Genomic DNA, 16,800 nt, shown 5'->3' with positions numbered 1-16,800 from the left:
TTCACGAGCCATTTCTGGCTCTTCTCTGAGGTCTGACCACCACGCCCCACCCCTGCCCTGAGGCTCCACGAGTTGGCCTTAGTCAAGCCCCCGGCTGTCTAAGCCAGCAGGACCAGAGCCCTGTTGAGAGCACAGCTGCTCTCGGGGTTCCTCAGGTGGAGGCGAGAACCTCTCACATCAGCCCACAAACCCGCCAGTCCCTCAAAACTGACCTGGTCTCACTCGGGGCAGTGCAGTTCTGAAGCCCAGCTGCCTGGGTCTGAACTGGACCTGTGACCACCTGCATGACCCTGGACGTGATGGCTGCAGACAAGGGCTCACTGCAGGCCTGGGAAGCTGCTGACAGGCTGGCCCTCGGCTGGCGCCTGGGACCTGGGCTGGGGAGGGCTCCTGCCACCATCAAGTGGTAGGAGTGGCCCCTAGCGCCCACACCTGCTTTCCTCTGGGAGTCTGGAATTTGGGTCTGTGCCAGGCAGACTGCCTATGTGACTGGCCCTCCACAGAAACCCGGGACACTGTCTCTGAGGCGCGTCCACATGGCCATGTGGCCCTCGGGGTGGGGGGGCTGCTGGAAGCTGTGTGGTCTCCCCCTTTGCCAGGTGCGTATCCCTCTGCTGGACTTGTCCTCCTTCTATGTGATGAGCCTCAAGTATGAGAACAGCCAAGCATTGAGTCCTCAGACCTCCCAACAAGTCATTAAGTCTGGGGTGGTCTCAGGAGCCTCTACCCCAAGGATATTAAGAGTGCTCACTGCACAAGAGTGGGATCAGGCTGACACAAGTGATGTGCATAACACACACAAAGGCCAATTCACATTAGCTCTGTGGAAAATGGACGTAAGTTTGTAGTAAAAAGTTGAGATAATCTATTTTAAGAAGCCTTGTAAGGAGTAAGGAATTACACACAGAAAAAGTGGTATTGTTGCTTTCAAATTGCAGGTGTTTTAAATACAGGCCATTGCTAATATTTAGTTGGTGAAAAAGTAACTGTGGTTTCGGATCATAACTTTAAATCATTATAAATATGCTTAAACACATTTTTATTAATCAAAGCAGGAATCATTACAACCAACATATTTTTGCCAATGAGAAGTTTATTCATTCCCGTAGGATTAAAAATCCGTGCCTTGGGATTCGATGAACTCTTGGAAAGCATTTTATGCATCCTGCTGGTTGTGGAAGCATTCTCCCTGCAAAGTTGTTATGTTTGAAGAAGTCGTAGTCTCTGGCAAGAGTTCAGATGAATATGGTGGATGGGGCTAAACTTTGTAGCCCAATTTGTTCAACTTTTGAAGCGCTGGTTGTGCAACATGTGGTTGGGCATTGTCACGGAGAAGAATTCGGCCCATTCTGTTGACCAACACCAGCTGTGGGCACTGCAGTTTTTGGTGCATCTCGTCAACCTGCTGAGCATACTGCTCAGATGTAGTCATTTCACTAGGATTCAGAAGGCTATAGTGGGTTAGACAGGCAGGAGACCACCAAAAGTGACCATGACCTTTTTATGGTGCAAGTTTGGCTTTGGGAAGGGCTTTGAAGCTTCTTCTCGTCACCAGCCACTGATCTGGTCATTGCCAGTTGTCATATGAAATCCATTTTCTGTCACATCATAATCCAATTGAGAAATGGTTTGTCGTTGTTACATGAGAGAAGACTACACTTCAAAACATGACTTTATTTGCAGTCGGCTCATGAGGCACCCACGTTATCGAGCTTTATCACCTATCAAATCTGCTTCAAATGCTGAACAACTGTAGAACGGTTGACACTGAGTTCTTTGGCAACTTCTCATGTAGCTGTAAGAGGATCAGCTCCGACGGTGGCTCGCAGTTGGTCACTGTCAACTTCTGACGGCCAGTTACTGCACTCCTCATTGTCAAAGCTCTCGTCTCCTTTACAAAGCTTCCTGAACGGCTACTGCACTGTATGTCTGTTAGCAGTTCCTGGGTCAAAAGCGTCACTGATGTTGCTAGTTGTCTCTGCTAATTTATGACTTATTTTGAACTCAAATAAGAAAATCGTTCAAATCTGCTTTTTGTCTAACATCATTTCCCTAGTCTAAAATAAACAGCAAGTAATAAATCATTAACAAAAAAACATAAAGTGAGAAATGTGCATTAAAATGATGTAAAACATAACCTCGGGCTTCCCTGGTGGCTCAGACAGTAAAGAATCTGCCTGCAAAGCAGGAGATATGGGTTCAATCCCTGGGTCAGGAAGATCCCCTGGGGAAGGGAATGGCAACCCACTCCAGTATTCTTCCTGGATAATCCAATGGACAGAGGAGCCTGGCAGGCTACAGCCCATGGGATCGCAAAGAGTCAGACACAACTGAGTGACTAACACTTGCACTTTCAAAACATAACTTCATTTATTTAAGAATGTATTTCAATATCAAATGGCAAAATTCAACAATGCAAAACTGTAATTACCTTTACACCAACCTAAATAAATAGTATCTGCTTACTGAATACAGACACAGCAAACTCCAAACACCCACAAGGGTTATCAAGTGAAAAGCAGAAACACTCTGATGGGAAAGAGCTTCACACCACGAAACCTTGCTGGCGTCACCACCATCTGTTCCCATCTGTGAGGCAGTCCTCACCACTACCTGACAACTTCTAACTGTAGTTTTAGGAGAGAGAAAAATAATTTGAGGAGAAAACAGAACTTATTTAGGGAGTGACAAAATGACTTATAGGATGAACACGGTATTTGACATTCTTAAAAACAATTTTACTCTAAAGCTGTGAGGTTATCCTGTTCTACTTAATAAAATCTTGATCTGCTTCTGAGACTGCGTCCTCAGCTGCTGCAGGGGACAGAGGCTCACTGTCCTGCTCAGAGGGTGACAGGCTTGGCCACTGCTGAGAGGCGGCGGTGTGCATGCACGGTCACAGCAAGGGAGCACTGGCAGGAGGAGCAGCGAACGTCGGAAAACCCGAAATGCAGGACTCTGACCCGGAGCCGTTGATTCCTGACTTACTTTTCCAGTATGGCTTTCTCTACCTGCTTAAACTTCTTCAGTTCAATGATCAGTTCCCAGTATCTGAGATACAGCCACATGAGCCTCCCGTTTTGGCGCTTGTTGGTGTTCCAGACGTCTCCACAGTGCGTATCGTGCTTAAATATGTCAGTGAGGCCAGCTGCCATCTCGAGGTCTGCAGCCACCGGGTCGGTGGACGCACGGACCAGCAAGCTCTTCTCGAGCTCGAGGCGCCTGCGGCGCGGGAGCACCAGGCTGCAGTAGATGCTTTGTCTCTCGGTGAGCGCGGCCTCGAACTCGCTCAGCAGGAGCCTGGCCCTGCGCTGCCAGTCCTCCTCCTGGCCCAGGCAGCGCAGGTACGCACTCCGCAAGGGCTGCCTCCTCTCCTGAAGGACCTGAGCCCGCTCCTGCTCCAGAAGTTTCTTCTCTTCCACCAACTTGCGCCCCTGAGAGATGAGGGCTTCTCGGTAACTAGTTGTTCTGTTCTGCTCCTTTTCAAGTTCCAGGGACAAGTGTGCCACGGCCCGCCGGCTTTCTGCAATTGTGGCATGGTACCTGGCTTCAAGGTCCCGCTGGAAGGCAGCTGTCCTCTGACGGTACGCTTCTCTCTCCTTTTCTATTTCTTTTCTCGACTCCCTAGACCAAATCCAGCCTGACACAAATAATTTGGGGGAGGAAAACACACATAATGAACATCAGAGCTCAAGTTATAATCTCTATTTACAGGAAACATAAAGCAGCTATAGAGCATTTCAATAAATTCTTAAGTCCTGAGACAAACAAAATGGTAATAGTTTGTATGAAGCTATGTGGGCTTCCCAGGTGGCTCAAATGGTAAAGAATCCACATGCCAATACAGGAGACGCTTGTTTGATCCCTGGGTCGGGAAGATCCCCTGAAGGAGAAAATGGCAACCCACTCCAGTATCCTTACTGGGATAATCCCATGGACAGTCCATGAGTCACAAAGAGTCAGACAAGACTGAAGCAATTAAGCACACAAACAATATGCAAAGTGCTTCAAATCAGATAACGGCTCTCCAAAGAGAAGAACAAGACTGCAGAGACCCCTTCCAGCCCCCTAACGTTTGAAGGCTGAGAAAACCTACCTCTGGCCTAGCACCATGTGCCTATACTCTGGCCACAGGGCCCCCACAGACCATTGGCGAGGTTTCAAAATGACTATGGGTAAGTATGCTTCACAGTGTTGGCCAGGTTAGTATAGAACTGAAAAAAGTTCAAAGTGTGTTCACAGCTGTGCCCGGTCATCACTAGTAAACAGGTAAGGCCCAAGATGGCTGCTTATATCCTGCTAGGGGGTCATACAAGTAAGAAGTCAGAATTTCAGCCTCAAGACACAGCTCCACCATAACCTCACAAATACGAGACAGAAGGTGTGGGCAGCTGGGGTGGGTAATACCCTGCTCTGCTCCACAAACTGACAAGCCAAAGTGAGAAAGAGAGCTGATGACCACAAACCCTGCAGCCAGCTGGAGCCTGGTTCTGGGTGCTGTCACCAGACCTTCTCCATCCTATGAGTAAGAGTTTTGGTCTTTTCTGATAACAAGACAAAAGACAGTGTGATGATTTCACTGGTATAGGATATGCCCCACGTTATGAATTGCTGCTTTTGTTATTGAGTCACTCAGTCGTGTCCAACACTTTGTGACCCCATGGACTGAAGCACACCAGGCTTCCCTGTCCTTTACCATCTCTGGAGCTTGCTCAAACTCACATCCATTGATTCGGTGATGCCATTCAACCATCTTGTCCTCTGTTGTCCCCTTCTCCTCCTACCTTCTATCTTTCCCACCATCAGGGTCTTTTCCAATGAGTCAGCTCTTCACATCAGGTGGCCAAAGGATTGGAGCTTCAGCTTCAGCATCAGTCCTTCAAATGAATTTCAAACCCAATTTGAAATCAGGGTTGATTTCCTTAGGATTGACTGGTTTGATCTCTTTACTGTCCAGGGAACTTTCAAGAGTCTTCTCCAACACCACGGTCAAATCCATCAGTTCTTTGGTGCTCAGCATTTTTTATGATACAACTCTCACATCCATACCCAACTACTGAAAAACCACAGCACTGATTATACAGATACTTGTTGGCAAAGTACTGTCTCTACTTTTCAATATGCTGTCTAGGTTTGTCGTAGCTTTCATCCAAGGAGCAAGTGGCTTTTAATTCCATGGCTGCAATCACCACATGCAGTGATTTTCAGTTCAGTTCAGTCCCTCAGTTGTGTCCGACTCTTTGTGAACCCATGGACTGCGGCACATCAGGCTTCCCTTTCCATCACCAACTCCTGGAGTTTACTCAAACACATGTCCATTGAGTCGGTGATGCCATCCAACCACCTCACCCTCTGTTGTCCCCTTCTCCTCCTGCCTTCAATCATTCCCAGCATCAGAGTCTTTTCTAATGAGTCAGTTCTTCCCATCAGGTGGCCAAACTACTGGAGCTTCAGCTTCAGCATCAGTCCTTCCAATAAATATTCAGAACCGATTTTCTTTAGGATAGACTGGTTGGATCTCCTTGCAGTCCAAGGGACTCTCAAGAGTCTTCTCCAACACCATGGTTCAAAAGCATCAATTCTTCGGTGCTCAGCTTTCTTTATAGTCCAACTCTCACATCCATTCATGGCTACTGGAAAAACCATAGCTTTGACTGGATGGACTTTTGTTGGCAAAGTAATGTCTCTGTTTTTTAATATGCTGTCTAGGTTGGTCATAGCTTTTCTTCCAAGAAGCAAGCGGCTTTTTATTTCATGACTGCAGTCACTGTCTGCAGTGATTTTGGAGCTCCAAAAATAAAGTCTCTCACTGTTTCCATACTTTCCCCATCATTTTGCCATGAAGTGATGAGACTGGATGCCACGATCTTAGTTTTCTGAATGCTGAGTTTTCAGCCAGCTTTTCCACTCTCCTCTTTCACTTTCATCAAGAGGCTCTTTAGGTCTTCTTCGCTTTCTGCCATAAGGGTGGTGTCATCTGCATATCTGAGGTTATTGATATTTCTCCTGGCAACCTGATTCCAGCTTATGCTTCATCCAGCCTGGCATTTCCCATGACGTACTCTGCATATAAGTTAAGTAAGCAGGGTGACAATATACAGCCTTGACATACTCCTTTCCCAACTTGGAACCAATCTGTTGTTCCATGTCTGGTTCTAACTGTTGCTTTCTGACCTGCATACAGATTTCTCAGAAGACAGGTCAGGTGATCTGGTATTCCCATTTCTTGAAGAATTTTCCAATTTGTTGTGATCCACACAGTCAAAGGCTTTGGCATAGTCAATGAAGGAGAAGTAGATGTTTTTCTGGAACTCTTCCTTTTTCAATGATCCAGCAGATGCTGGCAATTTGATCTCCGGTTCCTCTGCCTTTTCTAAATCCAGCTTGAACATCTGGAAGTTCACGGTTCACATATAGTTGAAGCCTGGCTTGGAGAATTTTGAGCATTACTTTGCTAGTGTGTGAGATGAGTGCAACCTGGTGCTAGTTTAAACATTCTTTGGGATTGGAATGAAAACTGACCTCTTCCAGTCCTGTGGCCACTGCTGAGTTTTCCGAATTTGCTGGTACATTGAGAGCAGCACCTTAATAACATCATCTTTTAGGATTTGAAAGAGCTCAACTGGAATTCCATCACCTCCATTAGCTTTGTTCATAGTGATGCTTCCTAAGGCCCACTTGACTTCGCATTGCAGGATGCACTCTCTAGGAGAGTGATCACACCATTGTGGTTATCTGGGTCATTAAGATCTTTTTCGTATAGTTCTTCTGTGTATTCTTGCTACCTCTTCCTAATATCTTCTGCTTCTGTTAGATCCTTACCATTTCTATCCTTTATTGGACCCATCTTTGCATGAAATGTTCCCTTGACATTTCTTGATTTTCTTGAAGCGATCTCTAGTCTTTCCCATTCTATTGTTTTCCTCTATTTCTTTGCACTGATCACTGAGGAAGACTTTCTAACCTCTCCTCACTATTCTTTGGAACTCTGCATTCAAATGGGTGTATCTTTCCTTTTCTCCTTTGCCTTTAGCTTCTTCTCCTTTCTCAGCTATTTGTAAAGCCTCTTCAACCATTTTGCCTTTTTGCATTTCTTTTTCTTGGGGATGGTCTTGATCACTGCCTCCTGTACAATGTCAGAAACCTCTGTCCATAGTTCTTCAGGCACTCTATCAGATCTAATCCCTTGAATCTGTTTGTTACTTCCACTGTATAACTGTAAGGGATTTGATTTAGGTTACACCTGAATGGTCTAGTGGTTTTCCTTACTTCCTTCAATTAAAGTCTGAATTTGAAAATAAGGAGTTCCATGATCTGAGCCCAGTCAGCTCCCAGTCTTGTTTTTGCTGACTAGATAGAGCTTCTGCATCTTTGGCTGCAATAAATATAATCATTCTAATATCAGTATTGACCATCTGGTGATGTCCATGTGTAGAGTCTTCTCTTGTGTCGTTGGAGGAGGGTGTTTGCCATGACTAGTGCGTTCTCTTGGCAAAACTGTTAGCCTTTGCTCTACTTCATTTTGTACTCCAAGGCCTAATTTGCCCATTACTCCAGGTATCTCTTTGACTTCCTACTTCTGCATTCCAGTTCCCTATACCAAAGAGGACATCTTTTTAGGGTGTTAGTTCTAGAAGGTCTTGTAGGTCTTCATACAACTTCAGCTTCTTCAGCATTACAGGTCAGGGCATAGACTTTTATTACTGTGATACTTAATGGTTTGCCTTGGAAACAAACAGAGATGATTCTGTCATTTTTGAGACCACACCCAAGAACTGCATTTCAGACTCTTCTGTTGACTATCATGGCTACTCCATTTCTTCTAAGGGATTCCTGCCCACAGTAGTAGATATAATGGTTATCTGAGTCGCTATATAAAAACTCACTAGTCTGTATCTTGTAAAACCTTACTTAATGCTGAGAAAAGGCTGCCTGTTGCCTGTAGCTAGAGCAGTGAACTTGGTGAGTGAAGTGGAAAGCTTAGAATTACAGCTGCTGTGTAGTAATGAGTTCTTTCATTTTTTTTAAATGAAGGATAACTGCTTTACAATTAATTCATTTTGAGGCTAGGAAAGGCCCTGTGGTGACTTTCATTTTCCATTTGTTTTTTCAGACTCTTCTCTAGATTTTACGGCTTTTTATATAATCTTTACTTTCGAAGTTCCTGCTTTCTGTCCCTGAGAAGGGTTGAGAAATATTATATTTCTTTCTTTTTGGTTATCTTGCTTAGTTAATACAATCAGAGAAAACTTTTAATTCTGCATTCCTGTACTTATTCTCCAAAAGTGTTATTACAAGATTAAGAAATTATATCAAACCGATGGATGTTAGGTGGCCTGAGCACAGTCTAAAGGCAGACAAATGAAGCTGATAAATGCTACTCTTGTCAGCCTCCGCTTTCTCTACTCAATCCCGTTGACCTGAGAAATCCAGGCACATAAGTCACTCCATGAAAAGTATGCTTGCTCACTTTGGCAGCTCATATACTAAAAATTAAAAAAAAACTAGAACGATACAGAGAAGATTAGCATGGTGCCTGCGCGAGGAAGACATGCAAATTGGCCAAGTGTTCCATATAATTAAAAAAAAAAAACCTACCCCACAACAGGGCAGCACTTTTCCCAGTTTCTCAGATTCCTAAGAGAGACCCAGAACCACGGGGTATGACTCAGGGAGCACAGTGTGCCACCGCAGACTCATCTCTCTGGCCTGACTGGCTACAGACCATTGCTTCTTGGGGGTCAAGGGAACCACCCTCGTCATGAGATGGTTTTAACAAAAAGCAGAAGGAAACAGACAAAATGTGGACCTGAAACAAAGGCCTCAGACCCTGGGCTATGGGGTGTGAAGGCACCCAGAGGGTGATTATTAAAACCTAGACTGGAACATCCCTGTAGATAGCAGTAACTGAATGGGAGGCCACACAGCTGACATTTGGAGCCGTCTAACAAGAACTGGTGGTGGAGAAGGGAAGGGGGAAGCCTTCTCCGCTAAGCTAAAAACCATAGCTTTGACTAAACGGACCTTTGTCAGCAAAGTGATGTCCCTGGTTTTTAATACACTGTCTAGGTTTGTCATAGCTTAAAAGACACTTGCTCCTTGGAAGAAAGCTGTGATAAACCTAAGCTAAATAAGGGAAGGAAAAACTTTGCAACACAGATGAATGTAGCAGTCATTTGATACCATTGAGCTAGCTACTCAATTCTTCAAAGAAAAAAAATTTTTCTGGCCTTAGAACAAAAAACTCAACATTCAAAAAACTAAGATAATGGCATCTGGTCCCATCACTTCATGGCAAATACATGGAGAAAAAATGGAAACAGTGACAGGCTTTATTGTCCATAAAATCACTATGGACAGTGACTCTAGCCATCAAATTAAAACATGCTTGTTCCTTGGAAGAAAAACTATGACAAACCTAGATGATGTATTAAAAAGCAGAGACATCACTTAACTGACAAAGGTCTGTGTAGTCAAAGCTATGGTTTTTCCAGTAGTCATATATGGATGTGACCAAACAGAAGATGAACCATAAAGAAGGCTGAGCGCCGAAGAATTGATTCCTTCAAACTGTGGTGTTGGAGAAGACTCTTGAGAGTCCCTTGGACTGCAAGAAGATCAATCTAGTCAATGCTAAAGGAAATCAGTGCCAAATATTCATTGGAAGGACTGATGCTGAAGCTGAAGCTCCAATCCTTTGGCCACCTGATGCGAAGAACTGACTCACTGGGAAAGACTTTGATGCTGGGAAAGATTGAAGGCAGGAGAAGGAGGCAACAGAGGATGAGATGATTGGATGGCATCACCGACTCAGTGGACATGAGTGAGTTTGAGGAAATACTGGGAGATAGTGAAGGACAGGGAAGCCTGGTGTGCTGCAGTCCATGGGGTTGCAAAGAGGTGGACACGACTGAGCGACTAAACAACAACCATAAAACTGATGGGCTTTACATTGTAGTACCTGTGAGCCACAGTTAGCTTCTGGTCATTTCTGCTAAGCAACTGAATAACAACAAACTGCTCAAGGCTGAAAGTCTGAAATAAGAACTGTGAGGTCTCTGTGTTTGTGTGTTGTAGATGTATGGTATTACCAAAATTAATTTAGAAAAGAGCTCTACTTAATTGACTGAATTGTTATACTGGAGAAGGAAATGGCAACCCACTCCAGTATTCTTGCCTGGTAAATTCCATGGACAGAGGAGCCTGGCAGGTTACAGTTCATGGGGTTGCAAAGAGTTGGACACAACTGAGCAATTAAGCAAAAGTGCTTATATACGTACTCAGGAGTATAAAACTGGCCCGAAAGAATTTTGGGTTCATGTGATCTAGGAAATATTCAACATTAAATTAATATCTGGTATTGAAGATAACTTGTTTGTAGGTTTGACTAATACAGACATGTCTTTAGAATCATCACTGTTAAGTACAGTATTTCTGTTATACCTAGTTTTATTAAAGGTCAAATAAGATCTTATTATATGCTGCAAATCTGTCATCAATAAAAATAACTTGAAGTGGAAAAAGAAAAAAAAACTTAAAAGGAAAGTAGGATGTATGTTTTCAGTAAAAGAAGGTGTAAAGAATGAGAAAAATATACTGGAAAAGAAAGTTCTACATGATCAAGATTTTCTAAGACTGGATTAAATCTACTTGGGTAAATGGCTTTTGTTAGGAGTGAAAGAAAGTGAAGGTGAAGTCGCTCAGTCGTATCCGACTCTTTGCGACCCTGTGGACTGTAGCCCACCAGGCTCCTCCGTCCATGGGATTCTCCAGGCAAGAATACTGGAGTGGGTTGCCATTTCCTTCTCCAGGGGATCTTCCTGACCCAGGGATCGAACCCAGGTCTTCCACATTGCAGGCAGACGCTTTAACCTCTGAGACACCAGGGAAGCAGGCTGGGCCAAGAATGGATTCGGCTTCTTCGAAGTTTTCTTGAAATACTGCTTTTAATAACAGATAGTATGAGTTTTCTAGTAGCAGAAAGTGAAGAGGAACTAAAGAGTCTCTTGATGTGGGTGAAAGAAGAAAGTGAAAAAGCTAGCTTAAAACTCAACGTTCAAAAAACTAAGATCATGGCATCTGGTCCCATCACTTCATGGCAAATAGATGGAGAAAAAGGGGACACAGTGACAAATTTTTTCTTGGGCTCCAAAATCACTGTGGAGGGGGACTGTAGCCATGAAATTAAAAGACACCTGCTCCTTGGAAGGAAAGCTATGACAAACCTAGACAGCATATTAAAAAGCAGAGATGTCACTTGGTCAACAAAGTGTTCATATAGTCAAAGCTATGGTTTTTCCAGTAGTCACTTAGGGATGTGGGAGTTGGACCATAAAGAAGGCTGAGCACTTAAGAATTGATGCTTTTGAACTGTGGTGTTGGAGAAGACTCCTGAGAGTCCCTTGGACTGCAAGGAGATCAAACCAGTCTATCCTAAAGGAAATCAACCCTGAATATTCATTGGAAGGACTGATGCTGAAGCTCCAATACTTTGGCCACCTGACGTGAAGAGCCAACTCAATGGAAAAGACCCTGATGCTGGGAAAGACTGAAGTCAGGAAGACAAAGGGGCTACAGAAGATGAGATGGTTGGATGGCACCACCAACTCAATGGACCTAAGTTTGAGCAAGCTCCAGAAGATGGTGAAAGACAGGAAAGCCTGGCACGTTACAGTTCATGGGATCACAAAGAGTCAGACACAACTTAGCAACTGAACAACATATCTAAAAAGGCACTAAATCCCTTCATGGTGACATAAGCTCCTGTGACTAGCAGAAAACCTTTTGTAAATGAGTGCTTGATTGCATTCAACTTCCCTTTCACCAAAATCTTATATATTGACCTTCCCCCACTTCCTCTCTGGAGCCCTCTCTCAGAGCTTTCTGAGGTGCTGCCTCCCAGCACCTCATTTTGTAGGACTGCACCTCATGCAGTCCTTATTTTGCCCCAAATAAAACTTAACTCTCAACTCTCACCTTGTGTATCTTTTTTTTAGTCAACAACTTTTTTGTCATTTATAGATAGCTATTTTTGTAGTCTGATATAATAAAAAGTGCTTCATCATCAAGAAGAGTCACAGGAAGGCTGTGGAAGCTGTACAACAGCTCCACATCAAGCTGACAGCTATGTGAGGATTCCAGCCCAAACCGACTGTAAACAAGAAGCCATCCTGCCCCTGGGGCCCTAGACCAGGCATCCAAAGATTTTTACTCCCTGACATATAGGGTCGATACCCCTCCTCAGCCTTGAAACCACAGAAATTGGAGCATCACCCCTCTGCTTTCCGTAAGAACATGGGACTAAAATCTGAAGGGAGAATGAAACAGGAGGGGAGGGGGCAGGGCACAACTTTTAAAAGAATGACATAGCCATTGGTGCCAGTGATAATGAACCTGCCTGCCAATGCAGGAGACACGGGTTCGATCCCTGGGTCAGGAAGATTCCCTGGAGGAGGGCATGGCAACCCACTCCAGTACTCTTGCCTGGAAAACCCCATGAATAGAGGAGCCTGGTGGGTTACAGTCCATAGGATTAGAAAGAGTAGAACATGAATGAAGCAACTTAGCATGCAGTTGTTGTTCAGTCACTAAGTGATGTCCGACTCTTTGCGACCCCATGGACTGTAGCACGACAGGCTCCTGTCCTCCACTATCTCCTAGAGTTTGCTCAAAATCATGTCCACTGAGTTGGTGATGCTATCTAACCATCTTATCCTTTGACGTCCCCTCCTCCTTTTGCGTTCAGTCTTTCCCAGCACCACAGACTTTTCCAATGAGTTGGCTCTTCCCATCAGGTGGCCAAAGTACTGGAGCTTCAGCTTCAGCACCAATCCTTCCAATGAATATTCAGGGTTGATTTCCTTTAGGGTTGACTGGTTTGATCTCCCTGCAACTGGTTAGAACCAACTAGGTCCAAGATGGCAGGATCCACTGCCAGTGGACCTTGAGCCTTGTTATACACTCGCTGTAATAGATCAGCATGCTAAATTACACAACGACCAGCTCTAGAACAGTTCTAAAGCCAACCATGAAAGGTCAAAAAGTAGGCTGTGGCCCATTCCTGGAAATCCCTGCACCCTTCCCCAAATAATTAGAATAATCCTCCCACTCATTAGCCTATGAAATTACCCAGCCCATAAAAGCTAACCACCCCATATTTCAGGGCCTCTGCTTCTGAGATGGACCATATTCTGTGGAGTGTGTCTCTCTCTAAATAAATCCACTTCCTACAAATCCAAAAAAAAAAGGTCTCTTTGGCATAAGGATTATATCAACTGGTTATTTTCTAAGAAACAGCAGACGTGGAAGAAACTTTGAAAACCAAGTAGGAGTTACCCATTCATAAGCAACACTTGGGGCTTCCCTGGTGGCTCAGCAGTAAAGAATTCACCTGCCAATGCAGAAGACACAGGTTTGATCCTTGGATCAGGAAGATCCCCCGGAGAAGGAAATGGCAACCTACTGTGGTATTTTTACCTGGGAAAGCTCAGGGATAGAGGAGCCTGGTGGGCTACCATCCATGGGGCTGCAAAGAGTTGGAGACGACTTAGAGACTGACTAACACAAGAAACACTTAAATTTATGAGAGAAGTCTCTAGTTGTAATGGTGTCTCCCTGACTCTACCAGGAACAGGTTAGCCAAATTGCTTCAAAGTTATCAAACAAAAAGGCTACAACCTAAATCTGCACAAGAACCTTACCATCCATTACTGTGCTTTTCCTGGTCTTCTCTGGTAACTAACTCTCCCCACCCCCAACATCCTCTTTTGTCTTTAGCTGAGGATGGTATTCAAGGTGAGCGCTTATGCCACTTTGGTGAGTTACTCAGTTTTCCTGGCTGTCTCCTATGGTGTTGTTCTTCTATGTGTGCTCAGTCGTGTCCAACTCTTTGCCACTCCATGAATCGTATCCCACCAGGCTCCTCTGTCCATGGAATTTGCCAGGCAAGAACAGTGGAGTGGGTTGCCATGCCCTCCTCCAGGGGGTCTTCCCGACCCGGGTACTAAGCCCGCATCTCTCACGTCTCTGCACAGGCAGGCAGCAGAGTCTTTACCAATAAGCCACCTAGGAAGCCCCAGATCTCTCCAATGGGTAGATGTTAGGAACTTTGCTTTTATTTTCTCCTGTTACTCTAACTCATATCAATTTAATTCTTAGACCAGCCAGAAAAACCTAAAAGCGTAAAGTTTCTTCCTCTGTAACAATGACAAAACATAAAATCAACTCCTAACCATCAAGAAATTCATCAGGGATTGAATTGGCAAAAAAGTTAGTTCAAGTTTAAAACTTGAACGAACTTTTTGGCCACCCCAATAGTCGGGATAAAAACTAAGAGCTGGAAAAATTACAACTGACCAGTGACTGGTAATTCCCCCAAAGTGGTACAAAGTTGATTCAATGTAGAGAGAATTTCTAGTCAGCCTGAGCAGAGGTTTCAGGGATGAAATCTCCCAAAGACTGATACCCTAAACATTACACAGACATCCAAAATGGGTTTTCCTTCATGGCTGCTTTATTCTTCCTCATTAGCGCTTATGAGGGCAACTGAAGCAAGGGAGCCCCCTTCAGAGCAACGAAGCTTTGACAAGAACGAATGGTTACTGAATCACTCCACACAAAATCTCTCTATCTTGTCTTACTTAGCACTAAGATAATTACAATGTCAGAGAAACTGAGGCTCAGAGGGTTAAATCATTTGACCAGGACACACAGTATGTGTCTGTGTAAACAAAGACTGGTGCCTGCCACTTATGATTAAGTCAGTGACCTACATGTTCACCCTGAAAGACATTCAGGGTGAATGCACTCTGTCTTGGATACATGAGACCCAACATAGTTAAGATACATACTTATGGAAGAATTTTAATGACCCCAGATTCTTGCACCTTCCCGTATTAAAATCATTAACTTGAGATACCTGGCTTTTCTCTTCTGAGAAGGAGTAATCTTTCACCAAGATGTAGCCTGACCACATGTATTCCCTGGCTCCTCCTCTACCTCTGCAGAGCAGTTCCTAACAGGTATCTGAAAGGCTCTCTCCTGGGCTTATAGTGCTTCCCAGGCAGCTCAGTAGTAAAGAATCCATCTGCCAGTGCAGGAGACATGGGTTCGATCCCTGGGTTGGGAAGACCCCCTGAATTGGGAAGATCCCCTGGATAAGGAAATGAAAACCCACTCCAATATTTTCACCTGGAAAATCCCATGGACAGAGGAGCCTGGCAGGCTACAAACCATGGGGTCACAAAGAGTTGGACACAACTGAGCGCACACACACACACACATCCCAGGATATAGTCTTCACAGCTCACACACTGTGCATCTTTTCCCCAGTCAACATTTGGTAGGTTTCAAAGCCCAAGATCTCTGAGCTCCACACTTTGAGCCCAGAAAACAAGTTAGGAGAATCATGACTTACGAAAAGCAGCTAGTCCCAGCATTGGAACCAATAGGGCATAATTCCATCTGCTTCCATCACCTCCATCAGCCCTGGAATTGGGCCGGATATTCCAATTTGGGGGGTCATTTAAGTTATTCATGGAGATACACCTTAAAGTAAATAACAATATCGTTAACCACACAAATGGAACAAAATACATTGCTCACAATATATCATCTACAAGGGGACCCTGGTTTGATTCTTGGGTCCTAAAGATCCCTTAGAGAAGGAATAGGGTACCCACTCGAGTATTCTTGGGCTTCCCTGATGGTTCAGTCGGTAAAGAATCCACCTGCAATGCAGGAGACCTGGGTTCGATCCCTGGGATGGAAGATCCCCTGGAGGAGGGCATTACAACCCACTCCAGTATTCTTGCCTGGAGAATCCCCATGGAGAGATGAGCCTGGGGAGCTACAGTCCATGGGGTCACAAAAAATCCGACACGACTGAGCGACTAAGCACAGCATGTGGTCCATGTGAGTCCTTTTTTTTTTTTCTCTTAAAAAACTTTGTTCAGATCTAGGTATGGGCTGCACAGCAGTGAACCTTATGAGATTAAAAGAAAAAAATAAGACCTCAGACAAAAGCAACTCGCAAATCGTAGGGGAGCGTGATGTGTCTCAAACAACTGAAATATAAATAGGAGGTGAATACAGACAAACTCAATTCAGCATCAAAGACTCTTCATAGGACTTCCAATAAATACTTGCTTAACACCTAAAGGTATAAAATCCTAATTGGTAATAAAGAAATGACACACACACAAAAGCTCAGTAGTTAATGTGAAAGAGCTTGTGGCCAGCACAATTAAAAAAAAAAAATGTCAGATGTGATGCACGGAAGCTCACGACCCTCAAAGCGCAGTGCTGTGAGCGGCACTCCGCCCCCGACCCCACAAACTTCAGGGCCTGCGCTCCCCTTCGGACAGCGGGCTCCAGACGTTGCCCGCGCACCCGCCGCCCGGGGACGCGCAGAGGGGCCCGAACGGGCCGGGCGCCCCGCCGATGACCCCGGAACGTCGGTCCAAGCGGGCGGCCCGCCGTCAAACTGCCCGATACCGGAACTCCCGCTCCGTCCCGGAGAGACAACGGGACGGGTACCCTGGTACCGCCTCACAAAACTGCCGTAATCTCCAGAAAAACCAAACATTGTCTGGATATGAGGAGAAATTGGGGGAGCCCGAGAAGACCCCCAAACGCCAACTTACCTCGGGCCGGGAACTCGCCACCCAGATGCCCTGAGCGCCCCCGCCCGCTAGCCCTTCTGCGCAGGCGCGGCGTTTCCCAGTCTCCCGGGCGCGGCGACGTAAGACCCCCGGGCGCGGCGACGTAAGACCCCGGGCGCGGCGACGTAGAACCCCAGGC

At 45.1% G+C, this 16,800-nt stretch overlaps 1 protein-coding gene and 1 non-coding gene across 4 annotated transcripts; one reads left to right on the top strand and one right to left on the bottom strand.

Annotated features, from left to right (window-relative positions):
- Window positions 1-1,073: 1,073 nt before the first annotated feature.
- CCDC127 (coiled-coil domain containing 127) lies at window positions 1,074-16,750 on the bottom strand. Of its 3 annotated transcripts, none has more exons than XM_061393984.1 (4): window positions 16,644-16,726; window positions 15,681-15,847; window positions 15,416-15,546; window positions 1,074-3,640 (listed from the first exon to the last, which is right to left on the bottom strand). In XM_061393984.1, the coding sequence occupies exons 3-4, from the start codon at window positions 15,534-15,536 to the stop codon at window positions 2,985-2,987; spliced, it is 777 nt and encodes a 258-aa protein (XP_061249968.1). In that variant the 5' UTR covers window positions 15,537-15,546; window positions 15,681-15,847; window positions 16,644-16,726; the 3' UTR covers window positions 1,074-2,984. The 3 variants fall into 3 exon arrangements, with proteins under 3 accessions (XP_061249968.1, XP_061249966.1, XP_061249967.1); XM_061393982.1 differs by having other exon boundaries at window positions 15,681-15,728; window positions 16,644-16,725; XM_061393983.1 differs by lacking the exon at window positions 15,681-15,847 and having other exon boundaries at window positions 16,644-16,750.
- On the top strand, window positions 8,479-8,581 carry LOC133233855 (U6 spliceosomal RNA). Its single transcript, XR_009731899.1, has one exon. It is a non-coding gene; the product is annotated as a U6 spliceosomal RNA (small nuclear RNA).
- Window positions 16,751-16,800: the final 50 nt, after the last annotated feature.

This window comes from Bos javanicus, chromosome 20 (assembly GCF_032452875.1).
Source record: "Bos javanicus breed banteng chromosome 20, ARS-OSU_banteng_1.0, whole genome shotgun sequence".
In the NCBI taxonomy this organism is placed as follows: Eukaryota; Metazoa; Chordata; class Mammalia; order Artiodactyla; family Bovidae; genus Bos; species Bos javanicus.
Note: the sequence above shows the minus strand (reverse complement) of the source record. Positions and strands in the feature narration are given on the sequence as shown.

What these genes read in the sequence shown, in the direction of transcription:
- CCDC127 (XM_061393983.1), bottom strand. Translation starts at nt 15,536, where the DNA reads ATGAATAACTTAAATGACCCCCCAAATTGGAATATCCGGCCCAATTCC. An exon ending in GCTGGGACTAGCTGCTTTTC is followed by an intron (nt 3,641 to 15,415) that starts GTAAGTCATGAT and finishes TATTTGTGTCAG; the next exon opens with GCTGGATTTGGTCTAGGGAG.